This window comes from Tachypleus tridentatus, chromosome 6 (genome assembly GCF_004210375.1).
Source record: "Tachypleus tridentatus isolate NWPU-2018 chromosome 6, ASM421037v1, whole genome shotgun sequence".
Taxonomy (NCBI): domain Eukaryota; kingdom Metazoa; phylum Arthropoda; class Merostomata; order Xiphosura; family Limulidae; genus Tachypleus; species Tachypleus tridentatus.
This window is the reverse complement of record NC_134830.1, coordinates 32,704,788-32,726,502: the sequence shown is the minus strand read 5'-3', so window position 1 is coordinate 32,726,502 and position 21,715 is coordinate 32,704,788. Positions and strand designations below refer to the sequence as shown.

At 32.5% G+C, this 21,715-nt stretch overlaps 1 protein-coding gene across 3 annotated transcripts in view; it reads right to left on the bottom strand.

The window, feature by feature from the left end:
• LOC143252204 (SLAIN motif-containing protein 2-like) overlaps window positions 1-21,715 on the bottom strand; it is a 66,549-nt gene that overhangs the window by 25,357 nt on the left and 19,477 nt on the right. For all 3 annotated transcript variants that reach the window (XM_076503972.1, XM_076503973.1, XM_076503974.1), the window contains exons 2-3: window positions 3,230-3,378; window positions 583-660 (exon numbers count right to left, since the gene is read on the bottom strand). In XM_076503972.1, the coding sequence (XP_076360087.1) occupies window positions 583-660; window positions 3,230-3,378 (227 nt within the window). The remainder of the gene's footprint in view (window positions 1-582; window positions 661-3,229; window positions 3,379-21,715) is intronic.

The following is a 21,715-nucleotide window of genomic DNA, read 5'->3' as shown; positions in this document are numbered from 1 at the left end:
CATGTTTTTTCACAGTTTTATTCTCAAAAATGTTTTGCCACTCTTAATGCTTACTATTTACACACTTTCTTTTAATAGACTATTTCAAGAATTTCTAACATCGAGATGCAAAGCAGAGAGCAATGAATCATTTCCAAAACATTAATAGTAGACAAAAAAGTTGGTGATGAAATTCTGGAATTCCTCATTAGAATAAAATAATTTGCTGAGAAATAAAATGACAAAAAAATTAGAACTACACCTAAGTCACAAGAGTTGGCAAGTCTGAAGATAAGCTTTGTTCCTGACATTCAATCAAATGTATTTTAAAGTCCATTTGTATTTCGTGGTCATATTTAGTAGACTTTGTAAAGAGGACTGATGCAAAACTAAAATGAAAAGTTTTAAAATAACGAAATGAAATATTATTCTCAAGATTTGAATAACCAAGTAATATACAGTTTAAAGTTGTTTGTGAATTTGAAAAAAATGTTTATACCCCAAACTTGAGCATTCATACTCCTAACACTCTTGTAATCCCTCCTCAATTATTAGACAATGATTACAACAGTAGAGTAAATCTATTTTAACTTGTTCACTTACCAAATGGAGACTTGATGCCTGACGAATAACTATTGCTTGGTGATCTGTTAACAGGTCCATTCTGTTGTGATGGTGTTACTATTAAAAAAATTTAAGTTATATTTAAATTGTTTTTAGTTTTTAACAGTTAATTTTTAAAAAAATCTATGTAACACAAGTAAAAGCACAGTTCTCTTCTTTTAAGTACACGCTGCAATTATTCTCAGATATTTCACATTTTAGTATGGTATTTATTTAAAGATGCAAATATGACATTCACTTGGTATTTGTGTTACATGTACAGTTAATAGTAAAAAATCTTAAACATCTGCTCTGTATGTCTGTCATACGAGTGACTTCATTTCCAGTGCAGTAAGATACAATTTAGGCTATTCATACATAAACTATAACTGGAATAAAAAAGGCAAATTTGCTTTTAACTCTCAAAATGCCTGGCTGCATTGAATTAGTACAACCTGTTACATCATTTGTTCTACTGTACTGAATTGAAAAAAAACTGGAAATTTAATTTCTGTAGTGCATTTTGGTGTGTAGAAGACATTAATACTAAAAAGAACCTTATAACACCAAAATGTTTTTACTTAAACACTCAAAGTTTTATTTTTCAGCTTCTTCAAGAGAGTTCATTAAAATGTGAACCTTAACTGACAGCAGAAAGCTAAAACAAAATGCTTTGTACTGTCAGTTTCAATTTGTTTTACTTTTCACTAGATGAAACTGTTTTAAACTGTACATGAAATTCTTCAACAAGCTTCTGTAAAATTATTCATACGTTTGAAATAATAACTGTGGAATGTAAAAAAAAATATTTTATGCTTAGTTTTTTTTTTTTATTGCAGTTACTAATTTTTATGTCACTCTTTATTGTTGTAAGACTTTTTAAAAGTTTTATTTCATGAACTTTTAATTTTTATTCTAATTCAAAAAACTGTTTACAATCACTCTATTGCACAATAAAAACTGTTTTCCAATACCAAGATCATAAGCAAGCTACCTTTCAAAAATTATTAATCAAGAGGTTTAATTTAATATTATGTTTTAAGTGCAGTTTATGATCAAATAAGTTTCTCTACCAAATCTGATATCTAATTTAACAATAGGTTGTTTGCTTATGCATTTTCACCTGCTCTAAACATACTAGAAAGCCTGTTACAACTTTAGGATGGTACAAAAATAGAAACTGTGTGTTTGTACTCAGTTACCTCACTGCTTATTATGTTGCCTAACACTGACTCACCCTAATGAAATCTTTGTTTCAGACATGCAATCATTTCCAAATAATTTTGCACAAAAGATACAAGTTTGGAAATTTGCCTCCCAAAATTGGTTTTTACACTTGCTTTTTTAACAGACTATGTTAATATAAGTTTGGGATTTTGTTGTTCATTAATGTATATACTTTACACATATTTGGAGGTAATCCTCCCTCCCTTTTCCTATCATCTTATACTAGGCTTGCAAGACTGCATTAGACTTGATAGATGTGAATGTGAAGTAAAGATTTTGTGTTGAAGCAACTGTACCTCAAAAAGTGTTCATTATGAAAACTTGCATAAAAACAAATAAAAGACAGGCACAAAGAAAATTATCCTTTGTCATAACAATATTACTCATAACCTTATCAAGAACTGAAGAAATCTTGGTTGCATTAAATATTAAGCTACAGGATCAACACACATGCAGTCATAACAATAAAATTCAAAGGACTAAATTATCAATTTAAGTCTAACAATACCCCCAACCTCATCTTCTTCCAAGAAAAACATTTATTTTAATACCGTATTACAACACCATAATTCAAAATTATAAAAATGACCAAGCATGCTATTTGCAATCTTAACCCAACAACAGTGGCAGAAATTCTTCTAACATTTTTATTTCTAGACACACAACACCAAGTTAAGTTTTTATCATTTCGTTCCAATCTGAATGCAAGTCTCTAATGAACTGGAACCCTTAATAGTTTACATTTGAAAATAACTGAAAACGAATTTCATAATATGTTTGGGTCACTAGCCTATGACACTTCAAAGGTAAGGTAAAGGTGAGGAAATTATATCACACTATGAGAACAAAGCTTCAAAAACACTAGAACTAATAACATTATACTGTATTAAACTTATAAAGTTCTAATTGGTGATTAGAAAAACTTTTTTTTTAACTCCACTCAACAGATAACTTATGAAAACTGAACATTGATTGTATGATCATAAATAAAATTCAATTAGTCAATCATATGCATTTTGTTTCTGAAATATCTTTACATGCCTATGGATACTAAAAGAAATTATTTCTATAAATTGAAGTTTTATAAAAAAAAAAGAACGAAAATATTTCAAAATATAGCACTAGAGTATTCTACACTATTTATATTTTAAACATTTAACACGATAAACCAAAAACAGTTTTAACTTTTTTATTTCTACAGGATCCTTCATTAAAGTAATTTGAATGAAACTACTTTCTTATGAAAACATGTTTTATCTCCAAATTTCACTTAATTTATAATATGACATTAGTTATTTAAGCATTTGTGCAGTTAACACAGCTTTTCTATCTATTAAAACATATCTTGGTGAACTATAGTTGTACACTTGACAAAGTACACTATTACTTTCTATAACACCAGATAAAAACAGATATTTACATAAAGCTAGTTCATCCAGTTTGTTAGCAAGAGCTCTTCTAGCTAACTGTAGCTCTTTGTTTTCAGGGTCTTCCAAATCTTTGCGCATCCATTTGTAGGGGCTGATAACACGATCTTCAGGTGTTAATCCTTTGGGTGAAGAGTACAACCTGCAATGGCAAAAATGTGGGAAAAAATGATGAGAAACAACAACTGTTGAATTACATGCAAGTATATATATATAATTATTTGTTATTTGACTATTTTCTACAAGATAAATAAAATGAAAAACAATCATGCTTTATTCCTCTGTCAAGCCCAAAAAGTGCAAGCTTCTTTCATAAACTAAGGTCAACAAAATCAATTTTCTTTCTTGATAAATACTTCCTTCCTACAAAGTACATTAAAAATAAATGCACTAAATAGTAGCAAACAGAATTCCTCATTGATACCGCATAACCTTAAGAAATGTGCATAATCTGAAACTTCAAGAACACTTTTCATTGTATATGCACATAGAGAAGCAACTGTGGGGACCTGCATTATTTGTCTAAGTTTGTAAACAAAGGTTTTATAGTATATGTTGAAAATCATGAAATAACTAATCTCATATTTCCATAATGTATCTCTCAAGTGTGTGTATTTGCATAATATGCACTTCAATACAGTACACCAAGCTGTTTATTGCAACCATGATAAAATTTTTAAAAATAACTTTAAATATATCTATTTTACAACTACATCCTAGTTGCAGAAAAATTAGGTTTTTACTCCAAAATACTGTCTTTCAAAGAATGAAAAAAATTACCATGAGGCTTGAAATTTGTAATTAAAGTGTGTGTACAGAATCATGAAAGTTTCACTACTATTGTATCAAATTTCAAGCATATCTGAACGAATCTTATTTTATAGTTACCATGTCATAATATTACAAACCTGTGTTTTTGAAACTATATGCTCAGAAGTATGTCATTTCCTGTAACCTAACTCTTAGGAACCCGCAAACAGCTATGTATGTAGAATGTGCATGTTCAGTAAATATCCCAGCTATAAAATTACCCAACAGCTTTCACTAAGTATGAAATCAATGGATATTCTATAAAAGTGCCACAAAAAAGTAAAGTTTGGCTCGAATACAATTACAATAGCAAAATTTCTCATAATATATGAAGTGTGAATTAAACAACAAATTCATAACAGATCACTTATCTACTAAAAAATGAAAAATTTACCAAAATTTCTTGTAAATTAGTAAGAGATTATAGTGAAAGAATTCAATTTAAAAATTCCCTTGCATGGCTGACTGATATATATGGCATGCTTGTACCATCACAACAGTATACATATATACACATAATAATAATAATAATTATGACATTTAAAACAGATCCAATCTCTTGATGTAACATTCTAAACAAATTATGTACACGTTTAATGAGGTACATGAAATAAATAAAGTGTGCAATTATGTTAACTTTTTAATTGTTTTGTTTCAACAGTTCCTTCAAACAGTATTTTAGTGTATAAAAACTGAGAGTTTACATACGCTCCATAAATACATTTTTATTCATTACATGTAAAAACAGGATATGGTTATTCATTCACATGATAACTTACTAAACAAGAAAAATAAAAACAAAAGTTACATTTTAAATAGCATTTGATGATTCTAGTTTTATGTAAATGAATGAACATAAATACAATCAAAATCACAACTGTATAGAGGATAGATATACACATACATCCACACACACACTTTTTCTAAATTTTGATACATTTTTCTTTTTTTTTTTTAGAAAAAATACTTATAAACATTTTAGAAGCATACATTTGCAAAGGTACATAAATGCTCAATGGTTATATGCTTAGCTCAGATGACCAATTATTCACTGTCCACACAGTGACTGTTACTATATTTGTAGATGCCAAGGATACATATCTTTATTTACTGTAATAGCATGTAAAGAATTTTATGTATTTACAAAGAGCTGTTTGATCTAATTGCATTTTTTACACCAGAATAACATCAAATGTCAAACTCAATTCCCAAATTTTCATCAGTAACTACAACTGAGTGCATTTAGTGGGATTTAAAGAGAGAAAGAGAGACCACGTTATTGGTATGTTTCTGTTAGCTACATCAAAAATGTATGTCTACAAATCCCACCTACTGGCAAGCAGCCAATCTATCTGGTGTTACTAGCTATAAAAACCCTACCAATTTATTTATTAGATTAAAATGCAATGAACAGTTGAACTAATTTATCCTGTTGAGGAGTTGTTAATGTTATCTTTTCAATATATATGTCCAATGGAACAGTGAACAGTGTGTGTCAGGAAACTTCCTCCACATTTTCACCTACTTTTAAAAAACATCTGGCCTGGTAAGAAAATTGTGAAAGCCACCAAACAACTCTTTATCAGTAACAGGTACACCTACATGTGGAGAAAAACAACATGTAGACCTGTACCTGTTATGGTAAACAGCATGAAGAACTAAACACAGTACCAGACTGGTTATGGTAAACTAGTTCATATCTCTCTACTGTTAATGGAATAAATGTATCATCCACTTACTGATATTCAGGTACCTGTTGAATCACATGACCTGACAGCTCAGACACTATTGCAAATCTTGCTAAACAACCCCTTTTGTTGCCTTGTGTCGTGTCTTTATAGCAACACTACCATTATGTTAATCTTTTGTTTGTTTTTTAGAAGTCAACGTGTTGTGTGTTTAGTAATACTTCACAAAAGAAAAATAATACAAAGAATATTTTTCATAAAAACATGTTTTTAACATGCTTAAAGAGTCATTCTTATGAATTATCTAATTTCAACATTATGAGAAAGTTTCAGATTTAGTTATAATGCCATTACAGTGTTGATAAAATATTGAGGGACTGTATAATAATTTCTTTGAGCATTCCCTGTAAGTAAATATACCAGCTTTATGAGCAAAATTGCTCATAATATATAAATTTAAATTTGTTTTTATGCAACAGTTTAAAAACTATATTTCATACCTTGGATTCTTGGATTTTGTCTCACATAACAATGCTTATTCTTGAGAGCTATTTTTAAATACTTAATTTGAATGTAGCAAAGTTTCAAAAATAATACTAATGGAACAGAAAACTTGTGGCATCTACATAAAGAGACATAACTTTTAATAAATTTTTCTTAGCAGGGGTAGCCACTCATAAAAGGTTGAACACATTGCAGAATTTCACAAACTAACTGAAAAAATAAAATAATTATTTATATAGTGACACTACCATTAACTCTTTTGCAACAGATCAGGGGTCAAAGGTCATGTCATCACATTCGTTAACTTGCATTCAAAATTTATTGAACTACAATAAATTTATGTTAAGTCTGAAATCAAATTGCACATTCATTCAAACTTTATTATATACAAGTTAATTTCTTAATTTAAAAGTAAATATTAAAACACATCTAAATACAGATTTTGGTAAATCATGTGTTATATATTGAATGCAGTATTGTTTAAAATTAAATGTTTGTGATGTCAAAATACCAAGTCTATAGTTTCATACAAATTAGGAACTCAAATTATTAATATTAATAAGCTAGAATATAAAATAAGAACTTCATATTTTGTTTATTTTACTGAGATATGGCTTATGTACTGAATCAAACACAGTGGCCCTGTTCAATTCAATTTTTTAAAATAAGTACCTTATATACACTAACTTCAATATATGACATGAATGACCAATCAACATCTTAAAATGTCCCAGGAGTGATTTTCCCTGCCATTTTAATTTTTGAATATATTTTAATATTTTTAATGCAAAGTTTCAATAAGCTAGGTTGTGTCTTTAGCCTGCTTAAAGTTTCATATTCTATCAAATATAAATAAATTATAGTGGAATTTTACAGTGTCAGTGTAGTTATTTATGATTTTTTGGTTATTCAAATGTATATATAAAACTTGAAAAAATGTTTGATATCCTCTACATGCAAAATTTAAAAATGTTTAGTGACCTTTGTACTTGTTAGTCCAAGTTATGCAATGTTAGGCAGGAATGACTGGAAGGCCAATGTAATAAAAAATAATAAATATGTATGTTCATATATAGTTATGATACTTAAGCTACTTAGACTAAACATTTGTTTTTTTGTGTTATATTATGTAGTCATTCTAGCATGAACAAAGCATAATTTCTACATATTTCCATATTTTTTTTAAAGTTTATGCGGTTGGTTAAGTGACAGACCCCACATTGTTAAGAGCATAGAAAATATAAAGCCTTACTGGAAACAAATGTTTGAATTGTATTGAGGTTGGTTTTAGAGATTAAGCAATAATATTTGAGATTTTTGGATGAAAAACAATTTTTAATCATAACATAAAATCACTCTGCACTCAGACTAGTAATGAAATTGATTATTTCCAAACAAACCCCTAGTGAGAATATTTCATAAAATATCTTATTTTTTGTACACGAAACATTTGTAACCTTTACTAAAAATTTTCCAAATTGTATGCAAATACATATGCTATATCAAAAGTTATAATGCAAATAATTAATGTGTGCAAGTGTGTAGATAAACTTGTGCATATCATACTGAGCCTGTTGCAAAAGGGTGGAACAAATTACTTCAACTTCTAAGGCCTGACACACACAAAAATCAAATGAATATTTGGGTGTATTAAATACTAAAATAAATCTTGTTTAATTTGTAGATTACAGTGGTAGTAATAAAAAGATAAACACCAATGCTTGAGACAGATTTACCTGTCTTTAACTGGGTTAAAGGTTGAATGATTCTCTGTCTAATGAAGATAAGTCCAACTGTTGAATGCACCAGGATTTGCCAGATTTCTTGATATGATCTAGCAGCTTTTTTATCTTATGTTTTTAATAATTGTATATTACGACTCTGATGATATTAGTCACTGCCACATTTAGAATCCTAAAAGATCACTGAAGTCTAATTATTAATGTTACTTTTCTTTCTATTATTACTTTACTGGACCAGCTTCAGGGCAAGGCCAAAATGGAAATCATCTCAGTTCCCATGATTGTGTACTTCTAATATCCAAATCCATACTAGAATGGATTCTAGCATCTACCTAATCCCAAGTACTCACCATGGGCTCCATATCCTCATAAGGCCAGCCCTGTTACTAGATAGTAACTGTAATTATGGACAAAGATGAATGTACCACCAAGCTTCAAACTCTGGTTGAAGTTGGTCACTATACAAAGACAAAGTCTAACGCAACAGCTAATACAGAGAAAAAATTAAGCAACTCTTCATTAAACACCAGAATGAATCTGATAACTAACACAATAACACAGTGCATCCCAGTATAGCCGAGGGACTTAATCAATATAACCAATCCTCTATAAGGAGTGATTACATCAATTAGTATCCTAAAAATAATTAATTAATGAAAAGTAGCATTTCCAATTATGAACATTTTAATTTTTCCAAAAATGATTAACTGAAATTATAATTATTACAACAATAATTAAACAATCCAACTAACTGAAATATTTACATTATTTTGTTTGTTGTTAAGACAAAGCAGCATAAGGTGCTTCTGAACAGTGTCCACTGTGGGTGTTTCAACCCAATTTTAACAATAATTTTTTTAAAAATTTCATGTTTATTCAGCTTTGGACTGGTATGATCTGTACACTAGTAATTTGGGTAGGTAGATGCTGCTTGCAATTCTAGAAGGAAGGAAACTGGCACACACCACCAACTCTTTTGTTACTTATGATAACTGCTAGTTAAAATAGATATTTACTGTTTAATAGTTTATGTTTCTAACTTAAAATTAATGTATTTTCAGTGTTTTAAAAGTAAGCTCAAAAAATAGTAAATATCATTTAAAACTGTGTAAACATGCATGGAACTGCAGAAAGATCCACACATCCACATGATATTTAGTTTCTTTGTTTGTGCAGAAATTAATAAAATCTGCTAGGCATCTTTACACCACCATATAGTATCAAAAACAAGACGTCACTTTTATTTGATTAAACTATTAATTACCATAAATGCTTCTCTGAGGTTTTCTGAATAAAACCTGGGGTCTACAGCAAATCAGTTAAGGCCTCAGACAATTACCAATTTTTCCTAAGCTAGCACAACAATATGAACATGAAATAAATATTACCAAAGTACATGTTGACACATTTGCTTTTTCCAAAGAGTACAAAAAATACATCCAGACCTAAGAGATTTGTTTTTATTAGGTGAGTATTATTTACAATACCTGCAGCATTTGCACAATTGATTTTTCATGTTTAGATGTTATAATGTGAAAATGCAAGTAATATTACTGTATAAGATTTTTTTTTATTTGTGTGTGCATGTGTGTGTGAAAATAGGTATCCTCACAAACTTACAGCAGGAGGATAAACAGCATCATTATACACTGGCAAAAGTGTGTTGAAGTAAATGGTGCTCACTTTGGTTAAAGCATGTTTTACAACACTGGTTTACACTTTTCCAAACTTTGCAATTCCAAAATGACATTTATTTTTGGACAACCTAATAGTTGGATTACAACTCAACTGAACACAATCCTTGTTACAAACTTACGGAATATACTTTTTCTTTAATATTATAAATACTCCATTTCAAAATTTGAAATATTTATTTTAACTGTTTTTATTTTCATGCCAATCATATCAAATATAGATATAAGCTTTGAAATAGCTGGATTATAACCCAACTGTGCATAATCATTTACATTATTTTAACTTTGACTTGTTTAGGCTTCTTTAGAACTACATGGTTGACACTGATATAACCCCAGTCTCTCCTTTCAAGTAAAAACACTAAAAATTTAGTTACAGTGTTATACAGCTTTCAAAATGTTAACTGGTATATCATCACGGTAAAAATAAAACATTATTGCAGCTAGCATAGAGAAGTTATTGTTGTTTCTTGTTAAACTACTTTGTTATTTGTATAGGATTTCTTAGTTTATTTTTATTCATTCCCAAAGCATTTTCAAAATTTGTAACAGTTATAACTGTCAATCATTTTATTTTACAAAATACATTAATATTATTCCAATTTTTATGTCACTGGATCTTAAACTTAGGTTGTTTAAATATCCAAAAATACCAGGTTTTGCTTTGGCTAATGCATCTTCAAATAAACTAAATTATCACTACCCTTTCTCTTTTTTCATTGTAAACTGTATGAATAACTGCTTAGTTGAAGACACAATACTTAAGACTAACATTGTTATAAACATATTTTAGAATGCCTAAAATAATACTGAAATGACTACATTAACAATCCTGGAAAAGTGTGCACAGTAGTTTTGCAACAAATTACTGATAAATGAATAAATTTTTTTATTGCTTTTAAGACTTAAATAACACAAGTTATGCATTTCAGTTATCTTGTAATCTTAGGATCGCAGTTTTGAATCCACGTCATACCACGTATTTTCCCCTTTTCAGCCGTGGGGGTGTTATAATGTGTGGTTAATCCCACTATTCGTTGGTAAGAGTAGCCCAAGAGATAATGATAGGTAGTGATGACTAGCTGCCTTTTTTCTAGTCTTACAATTCTAAATTTTATGTTGCAGTTTGAAGATGGTGTTTCCTTTGACCTGTTGTACTTTTTTGATACTTTATAAATTTTAAAGTCAATTTTATGTTACTTCCAACAATACTTTAAGTTCAAAATACTTTGAACATGATATTTCACCATTTTTAAACATTTGATTAGTTAATTAGTGAAAAAAATGAGAAAGTTAATATTTATACTTATGCACAGCTGCAATTTTCTGGATTTGTATAAACTTCCCTTAGTTTTTTTGTACAGGGCTTAACTGTCATCATTTGGTAAAAGTGCCACATTAAGTGGTTTGATTAGTTACTAATGAAACAACTTTGAAAAGTGCTCTAAAAAAGTTTAAATATGATTAATGGATGGAACATTAATTGGGCTAAGATGTAGTAGCAGAGTAAATATGTAGGTTTGAAAATTGTTTCTTAACAGCTTATAAAAGTACCTTTTGTTTATGACTTATAAAAGTATTTGTGTATTAAATTATATCTGTTCTTCCACAAGAAGACACCAGGAAGCTTGAGATAAGATACGCTTATACAGTTTAGACAGGTTGAACAAAGAAGAAAATTTTTTTAAGGTTGAAATATTACAATTTTACAGTGAAACAAAGAAATCACATGGCTGGAAATTGTATAAGCTTAGCAAAGGTGTCTTGTAACATATTGTTCTTTGTTTAACATTACAGTTTTTACATTTTAATAACTAAACTCTAGATTGTAAAATATGTAGGTATTTGTAATTATATTCACCAAATCAAATAACACAAGTACGCTTAGTTAATTTTACCATTTAGTGAATACAGTAAGTTACTACAAAAGTTTGTTGCCTATCACCTTCATGCAAATAAATTGACAAACTGGCAACTTAATTACTTCTAATTTCAGTCATGTTATGTTTAAAAAACAAAACCTTTATTGGCGATTGTAAAATGTTATTAACATTTAATAATTAATTTATATGATTTACACAAAGTCAATTAGGATTACTGTACATTTTAAAAACAAGTATAACAATCTGGTCATTCCTAGTCAACATCAGCAATTCATTTTCCAAGTAAGAAACATCAAGATTGTCTTTAAAAAACTTTGTGCTGAATTACACTATGGTTACCACAGTTGGTTGGTTGATTTGGTGCTTTATGGCACAAAGCAGCTAGGCTATCTGTGCTAAACATTTGGTAAAAAATTAAAATTAAAGTAAATTTAGTAAAATTCATAAAAGGAAATTAAGGTAAAACAAAACAAAGTTAAAAAAAACAACGTAAAACCAAGGTTTAAATCTAGTCTACAAAGTCAAGAGTAAAACTACAGTAATACATGTTGTAAAGGACCTTCTGTAGCATAATTGTAATTATCATAACTCACCAGGAAGACTAACAGTTAAGTACAAAAACCATCAACAGTGACGTGAAGTTGGCCTTTCCAGTCCTGGTTCTGAGTTATTTGACGTTGAGGCCATTTTCAAAAAGTAATAAAAGTTTGAAAAGACTTGTAGCAAAATTTTAATAATAACTCACCACAATGACTAATGGGTGGTTCAAACAGCAGCGTTAGTCACCTGAAGTTGGCCTTTCCAGTTCTCGTTTCGAGTTATTTAATGTTATGGCCATTTTCTAATCCCAAATTGAACTAGATGGACTTTGATGGTCTAATGTATAAACTAAAAAAACTTAAATGGCATTAAAAAGATTAATAGCCTTTAAAAAACTAAAAACATTACCAAAGATGGATAGTGTCACAATCACCAATAACACTGTTTAACCTAATGGACAAACTTTAGGACAGAGCATGTTTAAAATGGTGCCGTTATTGAGAGTTGTAACAACAGCAAGAAAGTAAAATGTAGCTTATTGTGATCTGAGTGTTACACAGACTACACATTGGTGCATCAGTTCCAGATAAAAAAAAAATGATGTGTTAAAAAACCGTAACCAATGCATAGTCTAGTTAGAACAACTCCCTCTTTCCGATCCTTAGGGAAGCAAGATTGCCAAAGTCCAATAGAGGGTTTTTATTTGGAAAAGTTTGTTTTCTCGTTGCTCACTGGCATGGAGCTGAGCCTTGAATACAGGACCATAGTCCATGTATGGAACAGGCACAGCAGTGATAGTGCCAGAGCAGATAGAATTAGCTGCTGTGTTGATGAGCTCATTCACACAAATACAAGCGTGGACCTGTACCCAGAAAAACTGGAGAAAAGAAGATGTTAAAGAAAAATGGACCAGTAGAGAACTAAGTGAGTCAGTATAAAAAGTGCAGTTTGAGTACTGCTTAGCTTCCATGTGATGCAGGGCAAGAGAAATGGCATACAGTGAACACAAAAGCTATAGAAAAATTCTGCATGTAACCACCGAACTACAACAAACCATGGCAGAGCCCACACACATGATTTTAAACCATCTGTATAAATAGGAATAGAAGGATGGTTCAAAAGATGTTCAGCAAATAGCAGACAGTATTTCCAATTGGAAGTATCTGCATTTCTCAGATAACTTAAATATAGGTCACATTTGGGGACTGTAAGAAGCCATGGTGGGATGGGCTAGCCAGTGGATACAGCAATGTTATCCAAGTACAGACCCAATTCATTCAACTGTGCATGTAAATGAAGGCCAAAAGGAGCAATGGCAGATCGTCTTTTCTGAAAAAGTATGGCCTACCGAGGAAGGAAAACACAACTCCAAGTTGGATGCTTTGGTAAGGAACAAAGTTTCAAAGCACATAGTAAAATCAGATGCAAATGGGAGAGGTGCAAAGAAGGTTCATGAGACTATGTATAAGTTCTGAACAGGGGAAGTGTGGAAAGCCCCAGTACACAGCCATAGTCCTTGATGATGAATGGGATCCAGCCTCTTTAAGGCCAAGGGTCTGGCAGAGCCATAGACCAGTGATTCATAGTCGAGTTTTGATCAAATGAGAGCACGATATATCTTTAGCATAGGACATCAGTCTGCTCCCCAAGTGGTGGAAGACAGGACACAAGGGATGTTTGGTGCTCTTATACATTTGACCTGTAGCTGCTTGATGTGTGGTATAAAGGTCAGCTTGCAGTCAAAGATAAGCCCCAAGAACTTTGTCTCAGGGACCACAACAGCACAACTTCACCAATATGGAGTTCAGGATCAAGATGAATGCCCCATTTGCAGTTTTAGAGAGAGAGAGAGAAGTTAAAGCCATTTGCTGTGGTCTACTTCAATAAACAATTGAGGGCAGTCTGTAGCTGCCACTCAATATATCTCATGTTCAATGACGGACATGAGATATGAAAGTCGTCGATATAGAGCCCGTTTGAAACAGTGGGAAAGAGTTGTTCAGTGACGGCATTAATTTTTACACTGAAAAGTGTGTCACTCAAAACACAGCCCTGAGGGACTCCAAGTTTATGTAAAAAAGAACGGGAAAGTGTCGAACCCACACGAACTTAGAATCTCCTTTCCATCAAAACATTTTAATAAAAATGAGCAAGTGGCCATGTAACTCGTACATATGGAGGTCTCGCAAAATATCATACCTCCATGTTGTATCATAAGTCATCTCAATGTCAAAAAATATTGATACAAGATGCTGTTGTATGAGAAAGACTTCTCTGACTGACATTTCAAATCAAATTAGGTGGTCCATGGTGAAGTGCTGTTATAAGAACCCACACTAGGTGGGTGAGAGGAGGTTGTTTGATTCGAGGAACCAAACAAGACAAGCATTAACCATCCTCTCTAAGGTCTTACAGAGATAGCTCATCAAAGCAATTGGACAGTAGTTTGAAGGAATCTTGGAATCCTTCCCAGGCTTAGAAAAAGGTAGGACAATAGCCTGGCACCAGGCATCAGAAATAACATTATCCTGCCAAATCCAGTTAAAACAATCAGAAGAATAGCAAGAGAAGTGGGAGATAAATAGCACAGCATTTCATAGTGTACATCATCAGGCCCAACTGATGTACTGCCAGACCAATGAAGGGCTAGTTTGTGTTCCACCAGTGTAGAGGGATGATTATAGTCATAGAGACAATCAGCTTGAAAGGAAAGAGGTGATTGCTCTACCCAAGTCTTGATGGCTAAGAAGGTGGAAAAAGAAACAAAAGTGCTAGATACCTGGCAAAAGCTTTTATATAGAGTATCAGTGATGCTCTGGGTATCAGCTACTTCCTGGCCATCAGAAAGCAAGACTGAGAGGGGGACAGAACTATATTGCCCACTGACCTTTTGAATCTTGTTCCATATGACTTTGGAACAGGTGGTAAAAAATATGCTGTTTGTGAACTTAATCCAAGATTCCTTCTGGCTTTGATGTCTTACCCACCTAGCATGTGCATGAGCCTGCTGGAAAGTAATGTAATTTGAGACTACAGGATATCTATGGAAAGTATCCCAGGCCTGTTTTTGAACCTTCTATGCCATGTGGCAGGCAGGATGCCACCACAAACGAGGATATAGTGGAAAACATGTCAAGGTTTTAGGAATACATTGAGCAGCTGCTTGCATAATACAGTCAGTTATTGCTGCCATACAGTCATCTATTGAAGGCTTACAGATGATGGCAGGATCATGTTCTGTGAGAAAAGTGAAAGAGGGCCAGTTTGCTTGATCCAGCTTCCACTGGGACATTTGGGTCAGGTGACATTGACCATGGCCAATCCCTCTCAAAATAATAGGACAATGATCACTGCCTCGTGGATTATTGTTAACCCTCCATGAAAAATGGGAGAATAATAAAGGGAGCAAATTGAGAGATCAATAGCAATAAAGGACTGACTGGGTGCATGAAAATAAGTAGAAGAACCTGTATTGAAAAGAGAAAGGATGTAATCAGAGAGCATAAGCTCTACAGAACAACCCCTCCTATCAATATCAACACTTCCCCAGAGAGAAGGATGTCTATTAAAGTCCCACAGGATTAAAAAGGAAGACAGCAACTAATCAATGAAAGCATCAAGGTCTGATTGATCGCATGTCTCTCCATGCAACAGGTGGAGAGAACAAACAGTAATGGTTAGACCCAAGGAAACACGGATGGCTACGGCCTTCAAGGGTGTGTCAAGTGGCAAAGACAGGGTAGGCACATGCTAACCAACTAACAGTGCCACCCTTCCATGCACTTGTCTATCACACAGCCTGTCATTTCTGTACAAAGAAAACCACCAAAAGGTGACTGTATCAGCAGGTTTCAGAAATGTTTCCTGTAATGAAAGACATACAGGATGGTAAGAAGCAATCAGTGTTTTGATGTCAACCAGGTTAGAACATAAACCTTGACAGTTCCATTGTATCAAGGTGGCCATTTTTATTTCTGTGTTGGCAAATTGGGTGGAGAACCCTTCTGTTTACCACCACATCTTTTTTCCTTAGTGTCCTTATTTGAGGGAGGTCTGTCAACCTCCATGGATCCTGTCCTCGATTGATTGGGCAGGTCTTTGCTGTTGGAAAGGGATTCCAGTGACTGAGGAAATGAATGAGTAATTGTTTTGCATCTTGGGGTGGGAGAAAAACAAGTATCTGAAGAAATGCCTGTATCCCAGATGAAGTGGTAGACAGCAACTTTTAAGCCTCATATTCTTCCAACCATCTAGGACAAGAACAAAAGTAGGACAGATGAGAGCCATTGCAATTGATGCAATAATGATCTGTTTCACACTCATAGGCATCATGGTCCTTGCCACATCAACGAGTAAACATCAAGGAGCCACAACATGATGTCTTTGAGTAACCGAACAACTGACACTGGAAACATCAGAGAGGGTTTGGAATGTATTGCCATACCCTGCAATTAAGATAACCTGCCTTGTTGGTGGTAGGTGGACGAGCTGATATAAATGTCAGAACAAGGATATTGGTCGGCATTGTAACTCCATCTTTGCTAGTGGAGATATGCCTCAGTGCAGGAACTCTTTGAGTGGAGAAACCAGTGAGAATCTCTGACTAGGGGATGTTCTTCAAATCCCTCTCAACTATAACTCCTCATGATAAATTCAAAGTAGCATGAGATGTAACCTCAATAGGTATATCCCCAATTGCCTTTGAATGCAAGAGGAGTTCACTGTGTTGAGAGGTGGATGTTTCCACCAACATGTCACCAGATCGAAGCTTCTTTACTGACTTTGGAGAGCCAGCAAGTCCCTCTAGTGCCTTCTGTATTAAAAAGGGAGACATCTGACCTAAAGGTTTGTCTGAAAGAGAATGTAGGATAAGAAAATGAGGTACAGCAGGTGTTACAGATGTTGAAAATTGCTGCTCAGAATCTTCAAGACGTGGCCGTTTACCTCTTTTTTCCATCTTGTAAATGATTGCATTGGTGTTTCTATGCTGCTTAGAAAACGAGAAATACCCATCTATGCAAGCACAGATTGGCTAACAAGCACTGATGATGTAACTATGGATTTCCCCACATACCCAGTATGGTGAAATGGAGAAGCACCACACTCAAACTATTGGTAGATGTTGGAGATACAAATATTTTTTATTATTTCCAGCACAAACATGATTATTGCAAGTAGCCATTTGGACTATGTCTTTTATTTATTATCAAAATTTATTTGTATCTCACTAGAAATTTTCTTTTCACCCCTTTCAAGCCCTGGGGGGAACAATGTATCACTTTATTGTATAGGCCTATATAATATATAATAATTTGGGAGTTACAACAAGTTGTAATATTTGTTTGTATGAGTGTATAGTTGTAATGTATAAACCAAACTCGTAAAGATTACGCTAAAATGATAACAGTTGGCATCTCTGGTATTGGATAAGGTCTATTCATATTTAGATCTTCTTTTCATGCTTCTAAGGGTTTCTATTTGTTGTGACCTTTCATTTCTGCTAATATTTTTTTTTATATGTTCTCCTATAAATTATATCTTTTTTGTTTATTTCTTGTAATCTTTTTCCATATCTGGTTAATTGGTACAGTTTGTTTTTCTTAGTGTATAGGTGTATGTTTGTGTGTATGTATATCCCCCCAAAAAAACAAAATATTCTCTTTCACTGAGTGTGTTAACGTAAAAATAAATTAATTTTACATAAAACAAGAATTTGTTCTGTATTCATAAGACTTGTAAAGTTAAATGAAACTTTTTACCAACTTATTAAATTTGTAAAATATTGTTTAGTTTCAGCTTAAAGAAATTCATATTTTCAGTTTAGTTTGTGTATTTTTATAATGTGAAATGCACAGAATGTTATTGTGTATTGAAAAATTCTTTGTTTTTAAAATTCAAAATGTTTAAAAATTCTATAATTGTGTTCTCAACTTATGAAGAAGCTGCTTTAAGTGATTTCCTTCAGTAGAAAATCCTATGTTGAACATTTCAACTGTAAATATGTTTGAGATCTAGTTAAGCAGATGTGAACTTTGACTTTAAATATGCATATTAATTTCTTTTGAAATAAGGTTTTATTGCTCTTTTATGTATATAATAATGTTAAGGATATTTCTGTCTCATTAGTTTTAAACTGTTAAACCTTTTGCTTATTATTACACCATGTAACATAAATTTTTTTCCTTGGATATTATATTATTTCTTAATTGCTTATGATGTAAAAGTACAGAAAATGGCCATTATTCTCTTCAAACTTTACTTTTGTGACCTGGATAATGAAATTTAGAAATTAACCTATTTTCTCTGTATAAATAGGCAAATTTGCACATTTTAATTTACATAAGGTCTGAATAAAACAACATATCAATCAAGATTTACATGTATTTATACTAAAGTTATACAAAAATGTTTAGAAGTGAGTAGTTTTTGAGATTTGTGACTGTAATGTAAATTACTTTCACGTATCAGACCCCAAACATAATCTCCCATCATGTTTTTGTTATACGCTCCTTGGTAGCAGCGTTCAAAGTCCAGTATACCTTGGTAGAAGCACTCACCTTACTCCTCTGAGTATGCTCCCATGTTCACCTTGAATTTATCAAGAATATGGACTTTCAGGGACATCCTACAGCCAATTATGCTGTAGTTCTTCACCACAGCCTTAACCCGTTCCACATAATTTTTGACCTTATGATTGCCCAAGAAGCCCCCACAACCACTGAAACAAAGCTGCCAAGCTTTTTTTTCCTTCCTACTGAGCTTCTTGGGGAATTTTGTGCACTCCAGGATCTTCTTTATTTGTGGTCCAACAAAGACAACTTTGACCTTTGCCTCAGACAGCTTAGGGAAGAAGTCTCGAAGGTACTTGAAGGCTACAGACTCTTTTTCAAGAGCTGTGACAAACTGTTTCATAAGACCCAATTTTATGTACAATGGTGGGAACAACACCTTCTGGAGGTCCACTAGTGGCTCACACTTGACACTGTGCCTCTCCACAGAAAACTTGGTCCATTGTAACCAGTGCTTCCTGTTGTAGTGTGCTGCAGTGTCCCTGCTCTCCAAAAGGCAAAGATGATGGGAAAACTTGGTAAAGCCTCTTTGAAGACCCATCACAAATGCCACCATTCTGAAGTCTCCAATAACCTCCCAGCCATACTCATCATACTTCAAGGGTTCTGACAAGGTCTTGATGCTATTGTATTCCTCTTTCACAGCGTACTTGTTTGCTCTTGTTTCAATAAATTAGCCACATACATAGCAGAATGTGTCTGGAGAATGCTTGCAGCTTCTTGACGCTATCACTGATAAAATCAAATAGGTCAATGTGTTCACTTAGGCAGCTAGAACTAAACTAAAGTGGTAAGCCCCTGTGTGTGTGTGTGTGTGTGTGTGTGTGTGTGTGTGTGTGTGTGTGTGTGTGTTGCTATGGAAAGTTCTAGAAAATTCTCTATCAGCTACTCAGCACTGAATATACCTGAATGTTCTGGAAAATGGGTAAATTTGAAAATTTCATTACCCAGGACACAAAAGCAAAGTTTGAAGAGAAAAATAGGTCTTTTCCATTTACTTTAGGCTTAAGCAATTGGGAAATAACACTTTCTGCCCAGGAACAAAAAAAAGTAAAATTTGTTACATAGTGTTATTTGTAGTGATAAAATTGTTTTTTGCAAGATTTGCAGTTGGCTACCTTAAGAAAATGTTTATCATTTATTTACAGTAATTAGAAAATTGCTTAAAAGACAGAAGTAGGCAAAAAAAGGAATATTAATACCACTGCATTATTCCAGCATGTTTCAATATGGTATTTGTATTTCTATTTTTGCCTTTTTTTTTCTAAACAATTTTCCAATTACTCTTGGTTTTAGTGGTTGAAAACAGGTTTTGTTTGCAGAAGGGAACACCATGTTATCAGAAATACTGTACTAATCAAATAAACAAATGTAACAGATGTCTTTGACACATTTACTGATATACCAACTATAGAAATACTACAAATACTCTGTCAACAACTTTAAAGTGGTAAAAGTCTTACAGAATGCACCCAAATGACAATCTCCACAATAACAGACCTCATGACATTCTGTATCAACAAAACAGTTTTCACTATGAAAGATAAACATTACTAATGACAAGCAAGCCCAGCAATGGGCTCACTACAATTACCAGTACTCAGTAACCATTACATATAATATTACAATGGAGCCTGTTATGTTCTGTATCAACAAAACAGTTTTCACTATGAAAGATAAACATTACTAATGACAAGCAAGCCCAATAATGGGTTCACTACAATTACCAGTACTCAGTAACCATTACATATAATATTACAATGGAGCCTGTTATGTTCTGTATCAACAAAACAGTTTTCACTATGAAAGACAAACATTACTAATGACAAGCAAGCCCAATAATGGGTTCACTACAATTACCAGTACTCAGTAACCATTACATATAATATTACAATGGAGCCTGTTATGTTCTGTATCAACAAAACAGTTTTCACTATGAAAGATAAACATTACTAATGACAAGCAAGCCCAATAATGGGTTCACTACAATTACCAGTACTCAGTAACCATTACATATAATATTACAATGGAGCCTGTTATGTTCTGTATCAACAAAACTATTTTCACTATGAAAGATAAACATTACTAATGACAAGCAAGCCCAATAATGGGTTCACTACAATTACCAGTACTCAGTAACCATTACATATAATATTACAATGGAGCCTGTTATGTTCTGTATCAACAAAACTATTTTCACTATGAAAGACAAACATTACTAACAAGAAAGCCCAATAATGGGTTCACTACAATTACCAGTACTCAGTAACCATTACATATAATATTACAATGGAGCCTGTTATGTTCTGTATCAACAAAACAGTTTTCACTATGAAAGATAAACATTACTAATGACAAGCAAGCCCAATAATGGGTTCACTACAATTACCAGTACTCAGTAACCATTACATATAATATTACAATGGAGCCTGTTATGTTCTGTATCAACAAAACTATTTTCACTATGAAAGATAAACATTACTAATGACAAGCAAGCCCAATAATGGGTTCACTACAATTACCAGTACTCAGTAACCATTACATATAATATTACAATGGAGCCTGTTATGTTCTGTATCAACAAAACTATTTTCACTATGAAAGATAAACATTACTAATGACAAGCAAGCCCAATAATGGGTTCACTACAATTACCAGTACTCAGTAACCATTACATATAATATTACAATGGAGCCTGTTATGTTCTGTATCAACAAAACTATTTTCACTATGAAAGATAAACATTACTAATGACAAGCAAGCCCAATAATGGGTTCACTACAATTACTAGTACTCAGTAACCATTACATATAATATTACAATGGAGCCTGTTATGTTCTGTATCAACAAAACTATTTTCACTATGAAAGATAAACATTACTAATGACAAGCAAGCCCAATAATGGGTTCACTACAATTACCAGTACTCAGTAACCATTACATATAATATTACAATGGAGCCTGTTATGTTCTGTATCAACAAAACTATTTTCACTATGAAAGACAAACATTACTAACAAGAAAGCCCAATAATGGGTTCACTACAATT